The 27520-nt window shown below is 40.0% G+C and overlaps 1 protein-coding gene across 3 annotated transcripts in view; it reads right to left on the minus strand.

Annotated features, from left to right (window-relative positions):
* Window positions 1–27520, minus strand: part of TEK (TEK receptor tyrosine kinase) — a 101713-nt gene that overhangs the window by 14981 nt on the left and 59212 nt on the right. Inside the window, exons 8-15 of one of the 3 annotated variants that reach the window (XM_059924626.1) lie at window positions 25916–26067; window positions 23791–23935; window positions 18876–19037; window positions 16933–17067; window positions 12953–13240; window positions 10849–11148; window positions 2635–2789; window positions 889–1099 (exon numbers count right to left, since the gene is read on the minus strand). In XM_059924626.1, the coding sequence (XP_059780609.1) occupies window positions 889–1099; window positions 2635–2789; window positions 10849–11148; window positions 12953–13240; window positions 16933–17067; window positions 18876–19037; window positions 23791–23935; window positions 25916–26067 (1548 nt within the window). The remainder of the gene's footprint in view (window positions 1–888; window positions 1100–2634; window positions 2790–10848; window positions 11149–12952; window positions 13241–16932; window positions 17068–18875; window positions 19038–23790; window positions 23936–25915; window positions 26068–27520) is intronic. The other 2 variants (XM_059924627.1, XM_059924629.1) reach the window with 2 other exon arrangements.

The raw sequence follows: 27520 nt of genomic DNA on the forward strand, positions 1-27520 counted from the left end.
CCACTTTCCAAGTCTGTGTGCTGTAAAAGCAACAGTGCAGCTTCGCAATCAAGTCGTTTCTAAACTGCCATTTCACCCGGAAGAGAAGACAGCTAGTATTGCCAGGGAACAAGTCATTCTGCTTTCTCAGAAGATCTGATTAAATGGATAGGCCCCATGCAGTCTTTTTTTTGTTTATTTTCTTTCCCCAAGCAGTCTTGAACACAACTGGAAAAGATCTAGTTCCTGTGACCATAGATCAAGGGTTTTCAAACTTGAGTGTACAGAAGAGCCACTGAGCAAGCTTAAAAACACAGATTTTTAACGCGCCATCCCAGAAATTAGAATATAGTAGAACCATGAGGGGGAGAAACCCAAGTAGATGCATTTCTAACAATATTTCTAGGAATGTTGATGCAGATAATCCATGAAGATAGTGGTTTGCCAAGTGTGGTCTCCCAAGCCTCAGAATCAGCATCACATGGGAACTAATTAGAAATCCAAGTTCTCTGGCCCTGCGCCAGACTTACTGTATCAGAAACTGTGGGGTGGAGCTGAAGAATCTGGTTTTTTTAACAAGGCTTCCAGGTGATTCGGATGCATCCTCAATTTTGAGAACCACTGGATTAAGAAAAAGAATGCTCCCCCAAAGTCAGCAGGGTATGACAGAGAATCTGTATTCTCACATCCCAAGGAATCAGGACAGTGATACCTAAATAGCTTATGCCTTCATGTCTACATCCTGACCCTCAAAGGAAACATCACGTTCAGTTGCACATAACAGCTCTCTCTGACACCACGCCAATTTTTTGTTTGAAGAGTGTAAGACCTTAGAGGAAAGATTCAACAGGAAGTCAAGCTGTCCCCCCACCCTAGTAAAATGCTGACTCGAGCAGTCCAAGCACTGACCTTTCATTCTCTTGATGGCAGCGTCCATCCGTAACCCATCCTTCTTGATGCGAGCTTTCAGAACCTGGCCAAAATTACCCTCCCCAATCACATCTTGAAATTTGATGTCATTCCAGTCAAGCACTGGATAAATTGTAGGATCTGGGTTGTTTTTGGCCTTCCTGTTCAGGGCCAGAGTTCCTGAGTTGAATTGCACAGCTGGTTCTTCCCGCTAGAAGAATAATGGTTTTGTGTCAGGGTTTTTCATAATTTTAAGGTACATAATACCTCCTAATTTGTACCCACACTGGGTGAAAAAAGAAATACTGTATCCAATTCTAGAATGAAAACGGAAATAGGGTTCGTTGAACGGGCCCACTCAGATGAAGTGGCTGCCTATAGAGCTGCATGGGCACGATCACAGGCCTCAGTGGCAAAGCATGCCGCAATCAATTAGTTATGTCTGCAGAGGTGAGGGAGGGGAGGATAACAGCATGTATGCCACGAAATAGCATATCCCTGAGTTAGTCACACTTGAGTTTCTACTCTGCTGTGGAATGAGCAGGTGTTGAGTTCTGGTCTGGAAAAGAACTCAGAGATCTATCTGGGTCAGTCACAGGACACACCTCTGTGAGAGCTTTGTTTCCTAGCATCATCTTGGTCTATTCTTGGCTCTTACTCACTCTCTCCCACATGTCCTAAAGCTCAGAATCTCTCAAGCCCACTCTGGCACTTGACAGTGGCCCCAAGATGACTGATTCTTAGAGCAAAACCCAACAGGGTGTCTCCTTTTCTCCTGAGTTTCAATGGCCGCTGATGGTATCAGGACAAAGCATCAGTACCATGATGCGCTCTAGCACTCTCTACCCCCTTGCTGGTCCTTCCTCTACAGGGACAGCCTGAGTTGAGCCAGCTCTGGCAAGGAGTCAGATTACAGAGCTTCCCTTGTTCTGTACTGAAGGGAATCTCAGGGACTCATGTACAGGAAGGTATACCTCATTTGGAGTATGTAATTGTACTCAATGTTTCATATACAGAATCAATAAAGTTGGGTACAGATTAATTTTACAGAGCTTGAAACCACAAACTAGAGAAATGTTCAGGCTGTCGTATATCAAAGGACTCAAATGGGGTGCCTATAGGTAAAGTATGATTTTCTAAACTTTTTACTGGTCAAAATTCCTAGATGAAAGAAAGAGGCCTTGCCAAGCACCATGAAATATGGCCGCAGACTGAAGGGTGCACAGGAATGGAGATACACACGTATATGTAATCCATACATATAGGAGGGATAATAGAATTGAAAGAGATATTAGAAGTACAAAATGGAAACTGGAAACAGGGAAATGTGGAGAAAACTGGTCTAGTGCAAATCTTCATTACCTATCACTCTGAGGTCTGGTTACCATATGCCCTTCATTACCAAAAATCTTCAGTTCTTTATATTACAAGATTACCCTCGCTGGTGACTTATTACTAGTATGACTGTATTCTCTTTCTGATGGGGCAGTAGTCCTGCTTTAGGCTTGGTTTCCTGCATACTTATTAAGAGCAACTTTTTCTCTCTTAGAATTGTTCTGATTTGGACCAGAAATTATATAGTCATACTATTTATCTCCCATTTCATAATGGAAGACAAAGAAAAGATGAAACTTGCCTAAGGGAAATACTTGCTTTACAGGTAAAATTTTTGACCCACATCCTTAAAATGAAGGTTCTGCATATATGTGGACTTGCACTTATTACTATTAGGAAGATGAGACATACCACGTTTTGGAAGGCTTGGGCCATTCTTCTTTGGACGTTTGCCCTCTTCAATTGCAACATGATCAGAAAGGCCAACAGCACCGTCAGGCAGGTCATTCCCGCTGAGCCAAGGATGGCGATCAGCAGCATCTTCCCGCCTCCGAGGTCTGCTGGGGCTGTGCCGGAGAACACAGGAGAAGGAGCAGGTTAGTCTAGGTAGAGAGAGAGGCCAAAACCATCTGCAGGAGAAGTCACAGTGTAATGGGAGTGTAATGGGAAAGTAATGGCAACCTGAGCCCAGCCTGAGCCCTGCTAGGTGACCTTGGGCTACTCATTTATTTTCTGGAACTCAATGGAGATGAGTCCGACTCACAGGGCTGTTATAAGTTCAAAGAAATGTGCAAAAGTCCTTTTTAAATGGCAACATGCTAATCACTAATTGTTGTCCTTTGTTCAACGTTCACTTCCAAGTACAGGCCCAAGCAGATGAATATTATCGAGTAATAGTGAGAATGACTAACTAGATCTATGACTTTGGGTAAGTGACTAAACCTCCCTGCACAATTTCACCACCTAGAAAAGCTTTAAAGCTCTGCAACGCTAAAGAGCATAGCGTCTGTAAGATATTTTGCTTTGGCTTTTTTCTTGTTTTAAAAAGCTGATGGAGGTTTTCTCACTAGGCATTCTGATCTGAAGTGCCAGATGCAAGGCCTCTGCATGAAGCACCCTGTGAACAACTGAAACTAGACGAAGCACAAAGGAAAACAAACAAAAAAAACAAGCTGCAAAACCTCTGAATGAAAAGCCTCTGCACCTCTAGCTCTTGTGGAGGTTGGCATCTTCAGTGGAGGCTCCTATGGCAGGAGGACCTTCAAGATGGTGGAGGAGTAAGACATAGAGATCACTTTCCTCCCCACAAATACATCAAAAATACATCTACATGTGGAACAACTCCTACAGAACACCTACTGAACGTTGGCAGAAGACCTCAGACTTCCCAAAAGGCAAGAAAATCCCCCCCATACCTGGCCACCTGGCTGACAGGGTCTTGGTGCTCTGGCCTGGTGTCAAACCTGAGCCTCTGAGGTGGGAGAGCCGAGTTCAGGACACTGGACCACCAGAGACCTCCTGGCCCCATGTAATATCAATTGGCAAGAGCTCTCCTAGAGATCTCCATCTCAACACTAAGACCCAGCTCCACCCAACAGCCAACAAGCTCCAGTGCTGGATGCCCCATGCCAAACAACTAGCAAGACAGGAACACAACACAACCCATTAGCAGAGAGGCTGCCTAAAGTCATACTAAGTTCACAGACACCACAAAACACACTGCTGGACGTGGCCCTGCCCAACAGAAAGACAAGGTCCAGCCTCATCCACCAGAGCACAGGCACCAGTCCCCTACACCAGGAAGCCTACACAAGCCATTGACCCAACCTCACCCACTGGGGGCAGACACCAAAAACAACGGGAACTACGAACCTGCAGCCTGTGAAAAGGAGACCCCAAATACAGTAAGTTAAGCAAAATGAGAAGACAGAGAAATATGCAACAAATGAAGGAGCAAGGTAAAAACCCACCATACCAAACAAATGAAGAGGAAATAGGCAGTCTACCTGAAAAAGAAGTCAGAGTAATGATAGTAAAGATGATCCAAAATCTTGGAAATAGAATGGAGAAAATACAAGAAACGTTTAACAAGGACCTAGAAGAACTAAAGGGCAAACAAACAATGATGAACAACACAATAAATGAAATTAAAAATACTCTAGAAGGAATCAATAGCACAATAACTGAGGCAGAAGAATGGATAAGTGACCTGGAAGATAAAATAGGGGAAATAACTACCACAGAGCAGAATAAAGAAAAAAGAATGAAAAGAATTGAGTGAAGTCTCAGAGACCTCTGAGACAACATTAAATGCACCAACATTCGAATTATAGGGGTCCCAGAAGAAGAAGAGAAAAAGAAAGGGTCTGAGAAAATATTTGAAAAGATTACAGTTGAAAACTTCCCTAACATGGGAAAGGAAATAGTCAATCAAGTCCAGGAAGAGCAGAGAGCCCCATACAGGATAAATCCAAGGAGAAACACGCCAAGACACATATTAAACAAACTATCAAAAATCAAATACAAAGAAAAATTATTAAAAGCAGCAAGGGAAAAGCAACAAATAACATATGAGGGAATCCCCATAAGGTTAACAGCTGATCTTTCAGCAGAAACTCTGCAGGCCAGAAGAGAGTGGCAAGACATATTTAAGTGATGAAAGTGAAAAACCTACAACCAAGATTACTCTACCCAGCAAGGATCTCATTCAGATTCGACGGAGAAATTAAAACCTTTACAGACAAGCTAAAGCTAAGAGAATTCAGCACCAGGAAACCAGCTTTGCAACAAATGCTAAAGGAACTTCTCTAGGCAGGAAACACAAGAGAAGGAAAGACCTACAAAAACAAACTCAAAACAATTAAGAAAATGGTAATAGGAACATACATATCGATAATTAACTTAAATGTAAATGGATTAAATGCTCCAACCAAAAGACATAGACTGGCTGAATGGATACAAAAACAAGACCCATATATATGCTGTCTACAAGAGACCCACTTCAGACCTAGGGACACATACAGACTGAAAGTGAGGGGATGGAAAAAGATATTCCATGCAAATGGAAATCAAAAGAAAGCTGGAGTAGAAGTTCTCATATCAGACAAAATAGACTTTAAAGACTATTACAAGAGACAAAGAAGGACACTACATAATGATCAAGGGATCAATCCAAGAAGAAGATATAACAATTGTAAATATTTATGCATCCAACATAGGAGCACCTCAATACATAAGGCAAATGCTAACAGCCATAAAAGGGGAAATGGACAGTCACACAATAATAGTAGGGAACTTTAACACCCCACTTTCACCAATGGACAGATCATCCAAAACGAAAACAAATAAGGAAACACAAGCTTTAAATGACACATTAGACAAGATGCACTTAATTGATATTTATAAGAGAGTCCATCCAAATAAAACAGAATACACTTTCTTTTCAAGGGCTCATGGAACATTCTCCAGGATAGATTATATCTTGGGTCACAAGTCAAGCCTTGGTAAATTTAAGAAAATTGAAATCGTATCAAGTATCTTTTCTGACCACAATGCTATAAGACTAGATATCAATTACAGGGAAAAAACTGTAAAAAATACAAACATATGGAGGCTAAACAATACGCTACTAAATAACCAAGACATCACTGAAGAAATCAAAGAGGAAATCAAAATAAACCTAGAAACAAATGACAATGAAAACACAATGACCCAAAACCTATGGGATGCAGCAAAAGCAGTTCTAAGAAGGAAGTTTATAGCAATAAAATCCTACCTTAAGAAACAAGAAACATCTCAAATAAACAACCTAATATTACAACTAAAGCCATTAGGGAAAGAAGAACAAAAAAAACCTCAAAGTTAACAGAGGGAAAAAAATCATAAAAATCAAATCAGAAATAAATGAAAAAGAAATGAAGAAAATGATAGCAAAGATCAATAAAACTAAAAGCTGGGTCTTTGAGAAGATAAACAAAATTGATAAATCATTAGCCAGACTCATCAAGAAAAAAAGGGAGAAGACTCAAATCAACAGAATTAGAAATGAAAAAGAAGTAACAACTGACACTACAGAAATACAAAGGATCATGAGAGATTACTACAAGCAACTATGCGAATAAAATGGACAACCTGGAAGAAATGGACAAATTCTTAGAAAAGCACAATCTTCCGAGACTGAACCAGGAAGAAATAGAAAATATAAACAGACCAATCACAAGCACTGAAATTGAAACTGTGATTAAAAATCTTCCAACAAACAAAAGCCCAGGACCAGATGGCTTCACAGGCGAATTCTATCAAACATTTAGAGAAGAGCTAACACCTATCCTTCTCAAACTCTTCCAAAATATAGCAGAGGGAGGAACACTCCCAAACTCATTCTACGAGGCCACCATCACCCTGATACCAAAGCCAGACAAAGATGTCACAAAAAAAAGAAAACTACAGGCCAATATCACTGATGAACATAGATGCAAAAATCCTCAACAAAATACTAGCAAACAGAATCCAACAACACATTAAAAGGATCATACACCATAATCAAGTGGGGTTTATCCCAGGAATGCAAGGATTCTTCAATATATGCAAATCAATCAATGTGATACACCATATTAACAAATTGAAGGAGAAAAACCATATGATCATCTCAATAGATGCAGAGAAAGCTTTTGACAAAATTCAACACCCATTTATGATAAAAACTCTCCATAAAGTAGGCATAGAGGGAACTTACCTCAACATAATAAAAGCCATATATGACAAACCCACAGCCAACATCATTCTCAATTCTGAAAAACTGCAACCATTTCCTCTAAGATCAGGAACAAGACAAGGTTGCCCACTCTCACCACTATTATTCAACATTGTTTTGGAAGTTTTAGCCACAGCAATCAGAGAAGAAAAAGAAATAAAAGGAATCCAAATCAGAAAACAAGAAGTAAAGCTGTCACTGTTTGCAGATGACATGATACTATACATAGAGAATCCTAAAGATGCTCCCAGAAAACTACTAGAGCTGACCAATGAATTTGGTAAAGTTGAAGGATACAAAATTAATGCACAGAAATCTCTTGCATTTCTATACACTAATGATGAAAAATCTGAAAGGGAAATTCAGGAAACACTTCCATTTACCATTGCAACAAAAAGAATAAAATAAATAGGAATAAACCTACCTAAGAAGACAAAAGACCTGTATGCAGAAAACAATAAGACACTGATGAAAGAAATTAAAGATGATACAAACAGATGGAGAGATGTACCATGTTCTTTCATTGGAAGAATCAACATTGTGAAAATGACTATACTACCCAAAGCAATCTACAGATTCAGTGGAATCCCTATCAAACTACCAATGGCATTTTTCACAGAACTAGAACAAAAAATTTCACAATTTGTATGTAAACACAAAAGACCCCGAATAGCCAAAGCAATCTTGAGAAAGGAAAAAAGGAGCTGGAGCAATCAGGCTCCCTGACTTCAGACTATACTACAAAGCTACAGTAATCAAGACAGGATGGTACTGGCACAAAAACAGAAATATAGATCAATGGAACAGGATAGAAAGCCCAGAGATTAACCCATGCACATACGGTCACCTTATGTTTAATAAAGGAAGCAAGAGTATAAAATGGAGAAAAGACAGCCTCTTCAATAAGTGGCACTGGGAAAACTGGACAGGTACACGTAAAAGAATGAAATTAGAACACTCCCTAACACCATACACAAAAATAAACTCAAAATGGATTAAAGACCTAAATGTAAGGCCAGACACTATAAAACTCTTAGAGGAAAACATAGGTAGAACACTGTAAGACATAAATCACAGCAAGATTCTTTTTGACCCACCTCCTCAAGAAATGGAAATACAAACAAAAATAAACAAATGCGACCTAATGAAACTTAAAAGCTTTTGCACAGCAAAGGAAACCATAAACAAGACAAAAAGACAACCCTCAGAATGGGAGCAAATATTTGCCAATGAAGCAACTGACAAAGGATTCATCTCCAAAATATACAAGCAGCTCATGCAGCTCAATATCAAAAAAACAAACAACCCATTCCAAAAATGGGCAGAAGACCTAAGTAGACATTTCTACGAAGAAGATATACAGATTGCCAATAAATACATGAAAGGATGCTCAACATCACTAATCATTAGAGAAATGCAAAACAAAACTGCAGTGAGGTATCACCTCACACTGGTCAGAATAACCATCATCAAAAAATCTAGAAACAATAAATGCTGGAGAGGGTGTGGAGAAAAGGGAACCCTCTTGCACTGTTGGTGGGAATGTAAATTGATACAGCCACTATGGAGAACAGTATGGAGGTTCCTTTAAAAACTAAAAATAGATCTACCATATGACCCAGGAATATCACTACTGGGCATATACCCTGAGAAAACCATAATTCAAAAAGAGACATGTGCCACAATGTTCACTGAAGCACTATTTACAATAGCCAGGACATGGAAGCAACTTAAGTGTCCATCAACAGATGAATAGATAAAGAAGATGTGGCACATATATACAATGGAATATTACTCAGCCATAAAAACAAACAAATTAGAGGCTGTCATACAGAGTGAAGTAAGTCAGAAAGAGAAAAACAAATACCATATGCTAACACATATATATGGAATCTAAAAAAAAAAAAAATTGTTTTGATGAACCTAGGAGCAGGACAGGAATAAAGACGCAGACGTAGAGAATGGATTTGAGGACACGGGGAGGGGGAAGGGTAAGCTGGGGCGAAGTGAGAGAGTAGCCTTGACATATATATACTACCCAATGTAAAATAGATAGCTAGTGGGAAGCAGCTGCATAGCACAGGGAGATCAGCTTGTTTGTGACCACCTAGAGGGGTGGGGTAGGGAGGGTGGGAGGCGGATGCAAGAGGGAGGAGATATGGGGATATATATATACATATAGCTGATTCACTTCGTTATACAGCAGAAACTAACACAACATTGTAAAGCAATTATACTACAATAAAGATGTTAAAAAAAAAAAAAGAGCTGATGGAGAAAACCTGAGGATACCAATGGGACAAGGAAAGAAGGAAGGAAAGAAGAAAGAGAGAGAAAAACCATTAAATTTTGGGCTCAGGTCAACATAAACTATTAAAGACTATGGTATAACCCCTCCACTTCTCTCCCTTATTTAAATTCAAATAAAGATAAATTCAATGTATTTTTATGAGAAACAGCATGTAGAGCATGATGCTATCTTTTAACAATTATTCTTTTGTGATTAGCTACCTTTCTTCCTACCTCCGTTTTATATGTGCATAAAGAGATGTCTGAAATGGGATGATGAGGGTTTTTTAGTTTTGTTACATCTTGTCTTTAAATTTTTCTCTCTGTATTTTATTTATAGCTTGGATTTAGGGCCTGTAGATGTTTTACCAAAACAAAAGTAACTATAGGAATTATGCATTTATTAAGAGTGTCATGTGAAAACTATTGAATACAATTCTCTATAATTGGCAGACCCATCATTCCTTGCATATTTCAAACATGTTCCAAAGAATCAGCACTGAGAACAGGGCTTGCTTGATTTTATTTCTTAAGCCCTAGGTAGGCCTCAAGAGAACCAAGAAGTTTTTAGTGCTATAACATTTTCTGTAAAAATACTCTGGTCTGAATTATAAATTTGTAAAAATCACCATTTCCCTATAATGTCCCTCTAGCTACATTCCCTTGCACAAGCTGTAGAGTGCAGAGGGTGAGGAAGTGCAATTTCAGACAGACCTCAGAGGGAAGGCTCTCCAGGAGCTGCAGTTCTTCCCACCCCCGGGGTCCTTGTTCACTAATTACATTCAACAGGTTTTACCAATCACAAACACTGGAGAGGATTAAGAGGTACAACCCTCCAGTTATGAAATAAATAAGCCACGGGGATGTAATATACAGCATATGGAATATAGTCAATAATATTGTAATCACTTAATATGGAGACAAATGATTACTAGCCTTATTGTGGTGATCATTTCATAATATATGCAAATGTCAAATCACTATGTAGTGCTCTTGAAACTAACATAATATTGTACATTACATCAGCTATATTTCAATTTCAAAAAAATCTCAAACACTGGGCCTCGTGTGCTTGGAACTCTGAGGGATCTCTATCTCAAAGGGCTTATTCTCTCTGGAGTGGGGGTTAGCGTTGGACGTGGAGACATCATAACCTGGATCTGAAAAGTAAAAGAAAACTCGGACTGGCATAGTGTCATCCAAGCTAAAAGAGGGTTCGTTCTGAGAAAGAGTGGAGTGTGGTTCCTGGAGCGCCCACTGAAGCACCACGCAGGGCTGTCTCCACTAAGCTGGGTCCTCTGTCTTCCTTCTGCATGGAATCACATTCATGTCCCTCAGAGCTTCGATTGCTGGATGGGGAGTGCTGATGGGCTAAGTTCACCTAAGTTTTCATGATAGATAACAGATCAACGGGTTATCCTTCCAAGGGGCATTTGCATTCCAAGGACCTCTTTAGAGATGGTGACACCTACCAGCCCATTATGTCACATGATGCGAATATGGGGTAAATATCGTAAGACAGTGGGGCTTTTCTGATACTCTGCAGAAATAATTCTATGTAAATACCTGTCCACTCTACCAACCTTGAGATTCAGAAAGAGTCATCAGTTCATGAGAAAAGGTTGGATTGCTTGACCCTATGTTGTTCTCTGCAAAGATGTCCACCTGGTAAGCTGTCTGGGGCTCTAGACCCTTGAGCTGATACTGGGTGATGGTGGCATTCTTGATCTTCACATCAATGTGCTGGTCTTCATTCTTGCCCTGAACCTTGTAACGGATGATGATAGAAGAAATAGAATAGCCATCCAGGATTGTCCAAGAGATCACAGCTGAGGAGTCTGTGATGTTGGAAATCTTGATGTTTTCTGGTTGAGGAGGGAGAACTAGAAATTTAAAACAAACAAACAATATTTTACTTAAGATATATTACCATCTCTTTGATTATTATGCTTTTGAGAGAGAGTTAATGTATTTTACTTAAGATATAGTACCATCTCTTTGATTATTATGCTTTTGAGAGAGAGTTAATGTCAGCTCATAAACCATGAATGGCTAGTAAGTGTTATCTCAGAGGGTAACTCCAATCAGTTGGTAGTGGACCCGACGCAGACTTGACAAGGGGCTGCAGACAGGAAAATGGCAACACACACACACCACATATTTGCCATCCTTACACTAAATTAAGACCTCGGAAATTCTGTTACTCCACAAACTGCTATTACACTGTTTTTGATACTGAGGAAAACAGAAAAATTATGAGAGCTGACACTTATATAGGCCCTTCCATATAGTAACTCATTGACTCCTCATAACAATCTTACTGTAAGTATTGAGGCTCAGAGAGATTAAGTGACTTGGCTGAGGTCACACAGCTTTTAAGAAATAGATTCAAGTAGAAGAAATAAGATTCCTATTAGTCTGTAGTTAGCCACTGGCCCATAGGGCCTATCCTTATTAAGCACTTGTTAGAAAATATGTTAAGCACTTAGCAGACATATTCAAAAAGCAAGATGGAGAATATATATGCATATGCACACTTATGGATGTACTTAATGTATTAAAATTATACAACATTGAATGGAAAGATACATAATAAACTCAAAATTTTGGTTGTCTCTGGGGAGAGGGGGAGAGAATTAGATTGGGGATGATGGTTAAAGAGGATTTTGATATATCTGTATTGTGGACTTCCACAAAAAGGCTGAAAGCAAATATGACAAAATGTTAAGAGTGGTTAATTCTATGTGGTAGAAATGTAGGTTTTTGTTGTATTATTCTCTGCATTGTCCTATAACTTCTAAATGTCGGAATTTTTTAAAGATGAAGAAGACATCCCTAAACACAGACAAAACCGTTGAGATTTCCACGTTATTGATACAAGAAGAGAGTGCCTGGAAAAACAAAAGCCAGTTTACACACCTATTACTGGGGAGGTGGCAACTCAGCTGCAGAAAAGAACCTCAGACTTTGGGAGTTGACAAGAGACCACAGGATCCTAGCATAAGTGACGGTTGGTGTGACCCAGAAACACCTAGTCTTTCCAAGGACTCCAAAATGCACAGACAGTTCTAATGCAGTGAATCAAAATAGAGCTCTCTGGTTCATGACGAAAAAGCTTTCAATTCTACAAAGAAACCCTAGAAGTTCCAACTAATTTTTAATGACCAATATGAGATTGAGAGAAGCCTGAACTGAAGAATATTTTGAAAGAAAATTTGTTTTATTACTCTCAAATATATACTGTAATGCCAAGAATTGTCTGTTTTGAAGATTTTTCAAGCAGAGTTCTTTGGCTTTTAAGATTAGATGAATTAGATGAATCATCATCTGTGTGCATATAGATACACAACAATCCTAAAAACTGTCATATAACAGATTCAACAAGCCCTAGAAAACCTTATTCATGTTATTAATTTACTTAATAAATAACTCTATAGAAAGGAAAGGTAAAATTTAGCACAGTCCTGCCTGAATTATCACAAATCCAAATACATGGAGCGTTCGTATATATTGCAGGTTGCTAAAATGATTTGATGTGTTGGGGGGGGGGGGCACTAATGGGCCTCCATTCACAACTAACTACCTTTTATGGTTTCTAAGAAGCAGACTTGAAGTGACAGGAGCCAAGTCTAAATGGCAGCAGCCAAGTGTCATTCAGGCAAGGCTGGGGCATCATGAGGTACTTACTGTCGCTAAGGGTCCAAGCGATGAGATCTTCGCTCCATTCCCCCTGGGCCTTGGTGTTGACTCTGGCTCGGACTATGTACTGCTCCCTGGGCTGTAAATTGTTAAGGAGCACTGAAGTCAAGTTGCCTGGCACTTTAATATTCTGCTGGTCACTATTCATTAGCACAGACCTCCTCTCAACTTCAACATAAAAGTCATCTTCTGAGCTTGGAAATATTGGTTGCCAGGTCAAATTTAGAGTGGTCTGACTTTTTGGTAGGAGACTGAGACCTCTTGGAGGAGGAAGACCTAGGAGAAACCAGAATAATCATTGTTTTTATATAGGGTGAAGGTAACAACAGCCCCAAAGGACAGCTTTATAGGATAACCTTGGCTCCTAGAATAATATACAGTTTCACAAGCTATCAAAGAAACACACGCTAGCAGCCATGTAATACTTTTTTTTTTTCCCTACCAGAATAGCAAAGCTTTAAAATATTCTAGTATGTAGCTTGAGTAATTGTAAGACAGGAATACAACCCCTTTGAAGGACAACTTGGGAATATTTTTCAAGAGCTCTAGAAATGATCATATACTTTGGGAGTATAGTCTGACTACCAAGGATTTATCCTGAAGAAATAACTCAAAGGAAGCGAAAAGCTACATGCATGAAGATGTCCATTACGACATTATTTATAATAACAAACAATCATAAGAAACCAAAATGCACAAAATAGGAAAATGCTTTAATAAATTATGATATAGCCATCCAAGGGATTAAAAGTTTATTGGAAAAAATACAGAAGCCCCTCCAAAACTTATAACACACGAGAAAAAACTCTGCTTACCACTTGGTAAAAGTCATGTCTACAATTGGTGAAAAAGGAAGGAAACTGATAAAAATGGAAACACTGGATTTGCCAAGGTTCTGGGGTTGTAGGTTCAGTGTTTCTGTTCCCATTTTGAGTAATATATTTTAAAGCAATTTCAGGGTTACTTCCCCGTAGCAAGGACAATTTCAGATATGACAACACTGTGATGGCCGGGCCAGGCCTCGCACTGCTCTGATCACATCAAGGTTTGGCTCTGACCACACGCCGTGTGGCCATAATTACCCCCAAGAACCTGGGCTACCAGAGAGGTAACTGAATGGAAACAATATGGGTTTTGAAATCAAAGAGGCAGGAGCATGCCCCTTTAGTTTTGTGACCTTGGGAAAATTCATAACCTCTCTGAGTTCACATGTAGCATGAAATGAAAATACTCATCTTCCAGACTCAGGAGGAGAAATGAGATAGTGAAGGTGAAAATGCTTGGAAGGTGTTAGGGGCTCTATCAACATTTTCTCTCTCTCTTCCTTCCTTCCTTCATAAAATACATCGGGCCAATGGACAGTGGAGGAATCTGTAAAATTTCAGCTAATAGTAGTATATTGATATTTTAAACTTCAGATATGAAGTGTTTTCAAAACATAGAATAGTGATCCTCTACTCATGCATTCTTGGTGGGGACATTATTGCCCCTAAGGGGGCAAAAATTGGTTCTTGGGGTATGAGAAAATTTTAGATAATGACAATTGTTTATGAAGGGCCACAATATATAAACAGATCTGTGGTATTACAATTCATGGCAGAAGAGACAGAGATTTTGTCTTAAGGACAAAACGATCTAAGAAGCTCTTTAGAGGGTGATAATTACAAAAATTAAAATAAGGTAAAGAATCTGAAAAAGAATGAATATACGTATAACAATCACTTTGCTGTGCACCTGAAACTAACACAACATTGTATATCAACTATATTCCAATAAAATGAAAAAAAAGTTTAAAAAAATAAAATAAAAAGGACGAGAAACTTGGTTAGATGTGAGAGGAAGGGTCTGTTTCCACCCAATGGGAGAAGGACTCTCACTGGCCAGTTCTGACCACCTTAGATGAGGGAGAACCAGCAATCAGGTCCTGCCACCTGCTGGACATTACGCTACAGGTCTTATTGGTCTTTTCTCCAAAACCTTTGCAAATTGAGAGAGGTGATGTCACCTCCTTTTGCTCTTCTCTAAAGTTTAAGTTCCAAAATAAGCCACCTGGAGTGGGTAGGTAGGCTTACAATGACAGCAGACCGAGGGAGGACTGATGGTGTGCAGCAAACATGTAAACCTTCTAAGCCTGTGCCTGGTCCAGAGGAGCAACCGCATAAATGGTCATTTCCTTCCCTTTGGGAGCATGACTTACCCTTCACCCCTCCCAAGCTGCCCTCTCTCTGCCGTGTGTTCAGAGTATGTTCTCTCCCCTCCCCTCCTGGCCTTCCCGGCCTTTATCACTCAACCAACACACTTATAAATAGTGCAGCTGCCAAATGAATTTAAAAACAAACATCAGCAAAATTCAAATGCTGGGAAAAGATGAACCTTCAAGAATTCCCTTCCCGCCCACCCCTGAGAACTACTTTGAAATATATTCCAAGACATCTCTAAATACATCCTGGCTGGAACATATTCTGAGAGCTGAAGACAGCACAGTATGGGTCTGTGAAGTGTTTTATGTTCTGTTCCATAAATACTTTCCATCTGAGTCAGATCATGGCCTTCCCCTTTTGATTCATCAGCACCGCTCTAAGAGAGAATTAACTACCATTTGCCTTTTAGCAGCAACCTGATGACATATTAGGGGGCCCCGTGGATCACAGTCATGGAGATTCCTTTATCCTCTAAGTCATATGTAGTCTCCAGTGTTATTTTTGGTATTTACTACCTGGTGGGTTCCCAGGAAGCCATTCCTTACTTGTGCAATGCTTCTACAAGCATCAGAGTAGCTACTGAGTTTCATTTGGTTCTTTAAGGATGCTGCTGGTCAGATGAACACTAGGTGGGGAGTGTGGAGGGGAGAGTCTCTGTTACGGATGCACAGCCCCTGCAGAAGAGCCTGATGCTCTTCCTAGCTTCTCACGAAATCATTCCATACCCTTCTGCTTTTAGTAAATGGACTAAAAATAGGAAAACTCATCAACTGTGATAAGGACATCGTGCCTTTGGGCTCCCAGGTAAAAAATACCTGGATATTTTGTTTCTCCCAGGAGAAACAAAAAGATATCAAGTCTGAAGATCTAGTATGGCAATGTACCCAATACACTACCATGGGCAAGTTATTAACCACTCTGGGACTCTACTTTCTCCAGTTGCGGCGAGGGGGGGCTACTCTTCATTGCGGTGTGTGGGCTTCTTATTGCGGTGGCTTTTCTTGTTGCGGAACGCGGGCTCTAGGCGTGCGGGCTTCAGTAGTTGTGGCACGTGGGCTCAGGAGTTGTGGCACACGGGCTTCAGTAGTTGTGGGTTGCAGGCTCTAGAACACAGGCTCAGTAGTTGTGGTGCACGGGCTTAGTTGCTCCACGGCATATGGGATCTTCCAGGACCAGGGCTCAAAGCTGTGTCCCCTGCATTGGCAGGCGGATTCTTAACCACTGCGCCATCAGGGAAGCCCAGAACTGCTGTTCTATAGGTAAAAGCCTTTCATTCTATTTAATGTTCTCACTATGTACGTGAATGACTTCGAAAAACTAGAAATTACTTTTTAAAGTAAATACACTGGGATTTCTGGAGTACGTATGCGGCAAGAGCCTGTCTTGGGCCCTTAAGATGGAAACAGGAAGCTGGTGGTAAAATTCGGGAGCCAAGACGGAGCACAGTTGCTGCTAAGTAAATCCCAACTCCCAAGGGATGTCCCTGCCTTCCTGAAGGGTCATCTGCTTCCTTCTCTGTCCCGGTGGATTGCTGCCGACACCCTCCCCCAGGGAGACAGACCAGGAGTGCAGCCCAAGTAAAGGACTGGTTTGGCTCCAAGTTGCTAGCCTTCCTGTCACTTTCCCACCCATTCAAAAGCAAACCCCTTCCACCACCATCCCACCCACCCACCCACCCACCACCGCCCTTCCTGGTCTTCCTTCCTCTTTCCCCTTCCTCCCACACCCACCCAGCTCCTAAATAAATGCCTGTTTGCTTCAACTGACCGATAGAAGCTGTTGTGAACCGCCTCACGGGTCCAGGATGCCCTTCCCCGCCCTCTCCACGCCGGACCAGCTGCACGCAGAGCTCGTATTCTGTCCGAGGTTCCAAATAGTTGAGGGTAACAATCTCATTTGTCACTGAGAAGAGGGAAAGTTCAGGAAACTTAAGTTGGCAATCTTTTACATTCTTTAAACTGGAATGTTGTTATTGTGAGGTGAACTAATGTTTGGTTTTTAAAAATACAATGTCTGAGTAGAACAGAGAGGCAATCCCATCTTCAGGGCCTCAGTGTTCCTAATATAAGGAAAATAAGGCTTTTTCATGTAAGTATCTCTGTGCCACTTACACATTTCTGCTGTAGTGTTTTTGTCTTTTCATTTGTAGAGTAAAACCACGCAAATCTTCAACTATATGGAATACCAATCAGATTTAGGGGAAAAACTGAATTAGAATAATATAAAATAACTTCTGTTTTCAAGTACATACAGTGATGGCAATCAAGCTATCAAGAGAAGAGACTCTTTGAGGGTATGCTTACAATGACTAGACAGTGAATTTGTGATGGTCATGTCATAACAAATGAAGCGTTCTGAAGTACTTGAAAATAGATCCCATAAGCAAATGACATATGCTTCTTTTCTCCTTAGCTATTCTATTTTGCCACTCTGTTTCTCCGTGGATATTGCAAAGGTAGATTTTTGCCTTACCATATGATAAATTCCTAGTCGGTAAGAAAACATATTGGACTGTGTTTAAGGGTTTTTAGAAGACCACTTCGTAGATGTCCACAAAGAGATGATGGTTTATTAACACCATGTTTTTTTTAAAAAGCTGCTTTTTAAAAAGACCTAGCCATCGACAACAGAAACAGCAATCCAGCAAATCAGTCTTATGTTGCTGGGATTCTGAATTTTGGCTGAATCTTCAAAAGAATGTGAAGAGCTCAGTAATGATACCAAGACATTATTCAATATACCCAAATCAGCTAGTATTATTAAACCAAAAACCCTCTTTTTCTTCTCCTTTATTGTAACTTTGATTATCGACATCTCATGGGTAGAGGGCGCTTTTTAGGAAATCACAGGCATAGTGAGACTAAAGTGTTGGTGGAGGGATGCACATTCCCTACAAGCAGGACAGCGACAGGTCTCGCTATAAGATGGTGCAATTAAGCAGCTGGCTCAATAGGTGATGCGCAGCTTTCTTTTTTAAAAAAATGTGACTTTTACATCATCATGTAACAAACAGAACTGTCATTTGTGTTTCAAAATAAATTTAACTTACAAATAAATAAATTTAACTGTTTTCATGAACTGTTGACATTTTATTACGTTTTGGTTTTTTTCTTTCAAAAAGTTGGGGGAGGGGCATGTACCTCTCTTTGCCCACATCCCCTCCTCTTCCTGCCACAGCCCAAACTTTCTGGTCCAAATTCCTCTCAAAACCTCTGTGAGTTAGGAGCCTGCAGGCAGGGCAAGACTCAAATACGAAAAAGAATAAACAACTTGATACAGCAGCAACAATCACCCCTCAGATGTAAGCAAATTAACTCTCTGCCTTTCCAGCAGGCCCTGGACTTTCCTGTTACCATATTCATGGCATAAACTTGTATCTTTCACCATGACCAAGCAAGATAGAGTCAAAAAGGGATTAGAGATCCAGAGAAGCCTGGAAAGGAAATATTGATGCAGACAGTAACTCCTGACACAGGCGAGTTCTGTGTCCCATTTTACATCATGACTTCCAAAAAGATAGCCGCAGAACTCAGAGGACCACCCCGCGCCCCGCAACTCCTCCTTGAATACTCTGAAATGGAATCCACTGCTCCAGCCCCTACCTTGGGGTAGAGGGTTGAGACTGGGAGAGAGGATTTCTATATTTGGGGAAAAATTTTTTTTTCCTGGTGCCCCATCTCCAGCTGAAGCCTTTCCTTTCCAAACCTTACCTTGAATATGCCGCCAAGCCTCATAATGATTAACAGGTTTGTAGAGAAGCTTCTTGGATTTGATTGGTCCATCCCCAAAGTAAGGCTCAGAGCTGATGTTGATGACAGCAAAGTTATGTCCGGTGTCAATCACGTTTGGGGCATTCAAGGGCTTTGGAAGAACTAAATAAAGTGTCAAGAATCAGATCAGTCCTTACACTTTGGGGTTTTACTGCTGTTCTGAGATGGGGGTAGAGGATGAGTGCCTTTACACTCCCAACAAAGCCCTCTTAGAGTTCTCTGCTCAGATTCCGTGCAGTTACCGTCTCTGTGATCTCCTGGTTTGCTCTTGCCCCTCCAACTCACTACCCACAAAGTGCTTTCTTAAAATACGAGCACTCCTCTGCTCAAGACCTTTCAATGGGTTCCCACTACATTTGAATAAAATCTAAAATTCATACCATGACCTGCCAGGGACGATAGAGCCCCTGCCTCCTCTTCAGCTTCCTCAGTTCCCTCACCTAATACCCTCCAGTCCCAGTGACCTTTCAGTTCATTCAACTAACAATGCACCAGGCTCCTTTCTGTCTCCGGTTCTTTGTTGAGGCTGTTCTCCTGCAAGGAATGCTGTAGACCTCCCACGATTCTGCAGTTAACTCTTACTCATCATTCATCTCTCAGCTCTCATGTGACTTCCTCACAGGGGCTATCCCAGAACCTTGGTTAGGCTCACGTGTCATACCCTTCCACAGAACTTTTTCCTTCACTGCAATTTATTATTCTTAGTGATTTGGTGTGATTATTGAATACCAGTCTTCCTACTAGACCACCAGACTAAGTCTGTCTTTCTGTCTGTCTGTCTGTCTCACTCTGCTTAGAACAACATGAATTTATTCTCTTACAGCTCCGGAGGTCAGAAGTCAGACATGGGTCTCACTGGGCTAAGATTAAGGTGTTAACAAGGGCTGTGTTCCTTTCTGGAGGTCCTAAGGGAGAATTTGTTTCCTTCTTTTCAGCTTCTAAAAAACATCTGTATTCCTTGAGTCATGGTCCCTTCCTCCATCTTCAAAGACAACAAAGTCATGTGTCTCTGACCCTTCTTCCATTGTGATATCTCTTTCTGACAGTCTTTAAAGACTCCTGTGATTAGAGTGGGTTCACCCAGATAATCCAGAATAATCTCCCCATCTCAAAGACCATGTATTCCCAATGGGACTGAAAGAGCACTCCCGACAAGGTGAAAATTGGTTCTTGGGGAAAGAAAAATTCTTGGATATTACAATGGTTTGTGGCCTTCCTAAGGACCACAGTATATAAATAGATTCATAGTATGTCCACAATATTAAGCAAGTTCTGGTTTGAAAAGGAAAGGCCGTCTCGTCAGGCTGTCAGTACCCTCATTTATTCAATTGTAGAAGTAGCCCAACTAACTTTGTACTTGCTTTGAGTCTTATTGAACTCCCATGAATCAGAGGTCCACCAGAATCCTGTGCCCTGGGTCATCGAGAACACTTATGGGAAAGGGGTGGCCAAGAAAGAAGACAGATAGTGAGTCTATCTCTTCTGCTCAGGTGCACACTCCATTGTGTCACTGGACTTCACTTACGAAATTCAAAGATAAAATTTCAAGTTGAAGACAATAGAACATTAAACCAAGTTCAGGACCCTGTGTGGACAGGTCATAAGCCCATGAAGCCAGCCCTGCACATCACTCTTCCTGTATGAGAGGAGAGTTGCTGGGCCCAGCTCACATGCAAGGGGAAGGGATTACACAAGGTCATGAATTCCACAAGGCACGGGTCATTAAGGGACATGTTAGATACTTTCTACCTCACCCAATATCATTTTTCTCTTTTGACTTGTTCCTTTCTCCCTTGCACTCTATAAACAGTACGTGTATTTGGAGATAGGGTCTTTAAAGAGGAAATTAAGTTACAATGAGGTCTACAGTCATTCCTAATCCAATATGACTGTTGTCCTTATAAGAAGATTAAATTAGAACACACACACAGAAGGAAGACCATGAGAGGATACAGGGAGAAGACAGCTGTCTACAAGCCAAGGAGCAAGGTCTCAGAAGAAACTAACTCTGCCAACACTCTGATCTCAGATCAAGGTGAGATTACCTTGATCATCTAGCCTCCAGAACATCGAGAAAATTAATTTCTGTTGTTTGAGACACTCAGTCTAGGGTACTTTGCTACAGCAGCCCTAGCAAACTATTACATATGAATATAACACAATTTACTTATCCTTTCTAACATTGATGGATATTTGGGCTATTAGGAATAAAACTCCTCAGAACATTACTGAAGATTATTTGTTTTTAACATATGCACTCATTTCTTTTGAGCATAAACCTAGGTCTAGAATTATCAGGTCACAGGGTAGGTGTATGCTTAGCTTTAATATATATTGCCAGTTTTCCAAAGTGGTTGCTCCAGTATGTACTCTGGTAGTAAAGTCTAGTACAGTCAGCCTTCTGTATGCAGGTTCTGCATCTGCAGATTCAACCAAGAGCAGATCAACATTCAGGGGGAAGATTTAAAAAAACTCCAGAAAGTTATAAAAAGCAAAACTTGAAATTTGCCATGTGCCAGCAACTATTTACAAAGTATTTACATTATAGTTACTATTTACATAGTATTTACATTGTATGAGGTGTTACAATAGTCCCCCTTATCTTCAGGTGATACATTCAAAGACCCCAGTGGATGCCTGAAACTGCAGACAGTACTAAACCCTATATACACTATGCTTTTTCCTATACATACATACCTATGGTAAAATTTAACTTATAAATTAGGCACAGTAAGGGAATATTCAAATTGCCAGCATCACATTATTAAGTTAAATAAAGGTTACTGGAACGTAAGCACTGTGATACCATGACAGAGGATATGGTAACTTAGACATCTTCTAAGTGACTAATGGGTGGCATGCATGAGACAAAGGGAGGAATCACATCCCCGGCAGGATGGAGTGGAACAGTGTAAGATTTCATCATGCTACTCAGAACAGTACACAATTTAAAACTTATGAATTGTTTATTTCTGGAATTTTCCATTTAATTTTTTGGGCTGCAGTTGACCGTGGGTAACTTAAACCATGGAAAGTGAAACCACAGATAAGGGGGGGCGGGACTATTGTTTAAGTAATCTAGAGATGATTCAAAGTATACAGGAGGATATGCGTAGGTTGAACGCAAATACTATGCCGTTTTATATAAGGGACTTGAGCATCAATGGAGTTTGGTATCCAAGGAGGTCCTAGAACCAATCCCCTACAGATACTGAAGGGCAACTGTATCTCTGTATCTATTTTTTTTTTAATACTATGATTAAAGACACTGCTTAATTTACCTAATGGCTATTTCCATTTTATATCAGTCAATATGACAGTGAAGAGGCATCAGTGACTTAGAACTAGAGAGGTTTCTGTGCACTGATGTTGCGTGCTGTGTCTTTTATTTAAAAAATAAAAATTAGAATCAGTAAACTCTTCTGAATCTTAGCAACATGGTTTTTTACTTACTATTATTTACTTTCCATGGGCAGCAAACATTTCAAGAAGCTTAAAAATAGCATAATTTGTCTTGTCTGTATATCATTTCCTTTCTTCCAAGAACATGTATGATGTAAGAAATTATTTTGATCGTGTTAATGTTCTACTGAATAAAATAGATCCAGGATTTTCCAGTAATCCAAAAAAAATATTAAAGATTCTGAGGTGTTTTATATGGGTTCTCAGGGCAGAGAATCCAACTCTATGAGGCTGTATTTATGCTACTACTGTTCTTGACCTTTTTTAAAAAAAATTATGTTCTGGGTGATTACATTCAGTTCATTTACAGAAATTACCTCTGGGATCACCCAAAGATTCCTAATCAGGTAGTGAAGTAGGTTGCATACTAATCAGCTTCTGTTATCTTGCTTCCTTATCTGTAACACAAGAGTCTCAGAAAGCAAAATGATCTACAAAAGATGATGCAGGGTTTGGAGTCAAGGCCAGGTTCAAAACTAACACTGGCTGTTTGCCAGATGTGTTATCTTAGACAAGTTACCTAAACCTTCTGAACCTGTTTCTTGAATGATAAAGTGGGGATAACAATACTACTGTACATAGTACTCATAAAAATTAAATAAGATGAATGAGCACTTAGCCCAGTGCCTTTCTAGAATATATACCACAGAGTTGTTAGGTGTTTTTGTCTAAATGGATTAAAAAGTAACTTCCAAATTTAAAATTCCTTGTTGTATCTCTGTACACCAACCAAGCTAACTTGGATTTACTTCCACTTTATTTCTTCCCTGCAAGCCTCAAAGGTACACACATCCACTTAGTATAACTCTGAATTTTGAAATACTAATTCATAGTAGGAAGAATATTCAGAACTCTGAATATGGGAGAAAATCATTCTTGTTAATTGTATAGCATAGCCTGGGCTTCATATTAAGTGAGTAGTCCTCAAAATGAAGATTCTCCAAATTATTCTCTACAGTGAACAGGAAGTCACGACAATGATAAAGTTAAACTTTTTACAAAATAAAATCAGTACCAGACACTTTATGCCAGACACAATTCCACTATTTAACAAATCTTCGCAATAACCCTGAGTGGTAGATAAACTAAGCTGTGTTTACAAATAAAGAAAGGCTCAGAGAGGTCAAATTCATTTGCTCAGGGCCACACACAAGTTTACTAGCTGTTAGCATGAAAATCAAACCCAGGGCTATGTAACTCCAAAGGTCATAAACCTAATCCCTCCTTTCCATTTTAATGCACATAATTTTTTTTTTAAGGCTTAGTATCCTGGAGAACATCCAAAAGGCATTTTAGTGGTCAGAGAGCATTTCTATTTAGAAGCAGCACCCAGTGATACATAAACACAGCACCATCAAGGCTACAAGCTCTTTCCCTGGAAAATGGACCTTACCTTTAACAGAAACGTTGAAAGGCTTTTCCACCATCCCAGCCACCGTGTTCACACTGCAAACCCAGACTCCTGAGTCAGGGGGCAGGATCCGGTGGATTGTGAAGGTGGCCACTGAGAGATGACCCGTGTGGTTAAAGTCTTTTGGCTGGAAAGGTCAAAAAAAAGCTTCTAGATAGGTATAAACACAAAGGTTCTTAACACTGACCCCATCGCATTGTTAAATAAAGAGTTTTCTAGGGGAGATTAAGAAGATCATTGCAATGCTTGTATAAGCATTGGCTTATTTCCAAAGCTATTGTAGTAGCCCTGAAAGTTTATGTTGGATTGATGCCCTCGCAGATCCTGCTGTTGTATTTGTGTGTTTGGGAGTGTGGGGCAAACACTTCCAAGCAAAAAGTCTAAGTCCTTCTAAACTGCTTCTGGTAATATTTGTTCCTTTCTGGTCCAATACAGAGATGGCTGGGTGAGAAGACAAAATGGCTTCCTAAAGTGTTTGAGGGGCTGCCAAGTATGGTATTGTGGAAAAGGTCAGGGCTCCAAAGACACATGGACCTGAGTTCATATCCCAGCTCTGCCACTTTTGACCAATTCCTTAGTTACTTAACTTCACGCAGTCAGTTTCCACTTCTGCATAAAGGGGACAGGTAATGTAAAGTAAAATTTGTATAGTATGGTCAGCCCTCACTAGGTGGTAGCTGTGACTTCCACTAACTCATGGATACGCCAACAAGATTTTGGAAGCTGTCAGTTGGCTTCTACTACCTAATGGATTGTTTGAGTGGAATCAGGGACATCTGATGTGTGAACATTCTACATATCCTGCCCCCAAGAGGTCATTTGGATCTGCCTTCTGGTCAAGTTGATTTTCAGTCATCTCTGAGAGAAAAATAAGATAACTATTTCAAAATCTTAGATAAGAAAATACATCAATTTCCTGAAGATCACTTGTGACACAGAGAAGTTTGAGGTAGTTCCTGTCTCTGCTGCATTTGGGATTGTTGGGACAGGGAAGGGAAACATATCGGAAAAGTAGCTTTTTCCTTTCCAGCAAAGAAGAACGCTGTGGTAGCACCCTAGCCAGTGGTAGACACCAACAGTGAGGACAAAGTGCAGAGGCAGAGACCCAAGGTATGTATTCAGACCTAAGGGATTCTGTGGATCATAGTTTCTGGATTGGAGGTGTGGGATCAGGTCTATCTAGAGTCAAATGGATTATGCTGAATTCTCCTCTGCTTTTTGTCAAAGCTAACAGCACCCTAGCTTAGGAGGATGCAAGCCATGAATGGAATCCAGCCTTTAGCAGGGTGAGTGCTACACTGAAAATATCTAGTAGTATAAGGAGGTCAGATTAAGAATACAGCCACTATGAAGAACAGTAGGGAGGTTCCTTAGAAAACTAAAAATAGAGCTCCTGTATGATCCTGCAATCTCACTCCTGGGCATATATCTGGAGAAAACTACAATTCGAAAAGATACATGCACCCCAATGTTCATTGCAGCACTATTTACAGTAGCCAAGACATGGAGGCAACCTAAATGTCCACTGACAGATGAATGGGTAAAGAAGATGTGGTATATTTATACAATGGAATATTACTCAGCCATAAAAATAAATGAAATAATGCCATTCGCAGCAATATGGATGGACCTAGAGATTATCATACTAAGTGAAGTGAATCAGACAGAGAAATACAAATGTCATATGATATCCCTTATATGTGGAATCTAAAATATGACACAAATGAACTTATGTATGAAGCAGAAACAGACTCACAGACATAGAAAACACACTTATGGTTTAGAAAACAAACTTATGGTTACCAAAGCGAAAAGGGGGAAGGGGAGGGATAAATAAGGAGTTTGGGACTAGCAGATACAAACTACTATATATGAAATAGATAAACAACAAGGATTTACTGTATAACACAGGGAACTACATTCAATATCTTGTAATAACTTATAATGGAAAAGAATCTGAAAGAAATATATATGTATAACTGAATTACTTTGCTGTATACCTGAAACTAACACAACATTGTAAAATCAACTATACTTCAATTTTTAAAAAGGCTATAATTTGTTCTACAAAAAAAAACAAAAGAAAAAGAAAAAGAATAACTCTTACATGGAGCACTGTCCCATCTGGCTTCACCAGGGTCATTTCTTCATTAGCAGGTAGTGGCCAGCCAGATGCTTTGCAGATGGGGTTAAATTTACCACTGTTTACTTCTATGTGATCTGGCAAATCCTCTATCTTTGGGGTCATCCTTGGCATGCCTGAATGAAGGAAAGAGCACTGTGAAATCTAATCTTTAACACAGCAGAAATAGAAATAATAAAAGTAGCTACCGTTTAGTAAGTCATGCACTGGGCAAGAACTTGGCAAATATTATATTGTTTTATCATCACGTAATAAACTTGTGGGGTGGGTGCTATTGTGGTTCCCATTTTAAAGATGAGGAGACTGAGGGTCTGAGTTCAGGTTCAAGCTCAGATCTTTATGACTCCAGAATTCACACTCTTTGGCCATAATGATGTACTTTCTCAGTGGACCTAGGAGATACAGTCTCAATATTGAAAAAATCATCAGCACCACATCTCTGCAGATCTTACTGTCCACTCCCTCTCTTGCTTTTTAAGGGAATTTTTTTTACAAAAACAAAAACTAGTTCTTCTTTCACTCTGCAAGCCCCCAATACTGCCGATCAACAATATATCAAGTTTTGACATCTGAGAGATGTCTCATTAATTGGGAAGTCTGCAAGTGGCCAATGATTAATTATATTCACATTTACATCAAAGAAGTAAACTGGAATAAAACTCCCCCAAATCAATTTCCCATCAATAGCCAAATAAAAAATACTGCTGCCAATATGGAAAGGAAAAAATGTCTGTGGTATCAACAAAGGTATCAGGAGCCCTTGCTTATTATCTGCAGAGTAGAGAATGAATAACCCTGAAATATAACAATTTTATTCTGAACTGTAAGGTCTTAGAGAATTTTGGACCGTGTGTAACTAAATGTAAGACATGACTGAAAACAGTCCAACACTTAGTAAAGAATGTAGGAGACGGAGATGCACTTAAAGCAAATAAGGGAAACATTGGAAAAGTGGCTTAGTCCTTTCCAGCAAAAAAGAACAACAGTCACCTACATGCTGTTCCATATCTGCGGTGGGTCAAGGTAAACACATCAATATTGATATTTTATATTGATATCCTATTTCTCAGGCCTAGAAGGAAACAGGTAAAGTGTATGGAGCAGGAGGGAAAAAGATCTAAAAGCCACAAAGGTAATTCCTTGATATATCTGCAGACTCGGAGAGATTGTGATTAGAATATTTGCCAGACTGTTCAGGCTACATAATTATTGCCATCGGAATTCTTCAAAGTGCTTTGACATTTTCAAACCATGTCTTTCCTTCACTATCCCCTTGCAGTTTCTGCAGCTGGATGGGGGTGGAGGAACAGCTAGAGGGAGGAAGAGGGTGTGAGGGAAAGGGAGCTGCTCCCCAAAAGCCCGGAACCTGGTTCTAAGTTTGAGATTCTCACACTTTTTGTAACATCAGCCTTAGAACAGAAAGGAGGAAGTGGAGCAGAAAATTCGAATCATTAAGCTTGTTCATTGCCCACTTTCAATCCGTGTTCTGGCCCACAGCCTTTCCTTCCCTTCCTAGACCCTCCCAGATTCCCACCCTGTAACAAAGTCCAAATGCTGGGGAAGAGGAGA

This window comes from Balaenoptera ricei, chromosome 6 (genome assembly GCF_028023285.1).
Source record: "Balaenoptera ricei isolate mBalRic1 chromosome 6, mBalRic1.hap2, whole genome shotgun sequence".
Classification (NCBI taxonomy): Eukaryota; Metazoa; Chordata; class Mammalia; order Artiodactyla; family Balaenopteridae; genus Balaenoptera; species Balaenoptera ricei.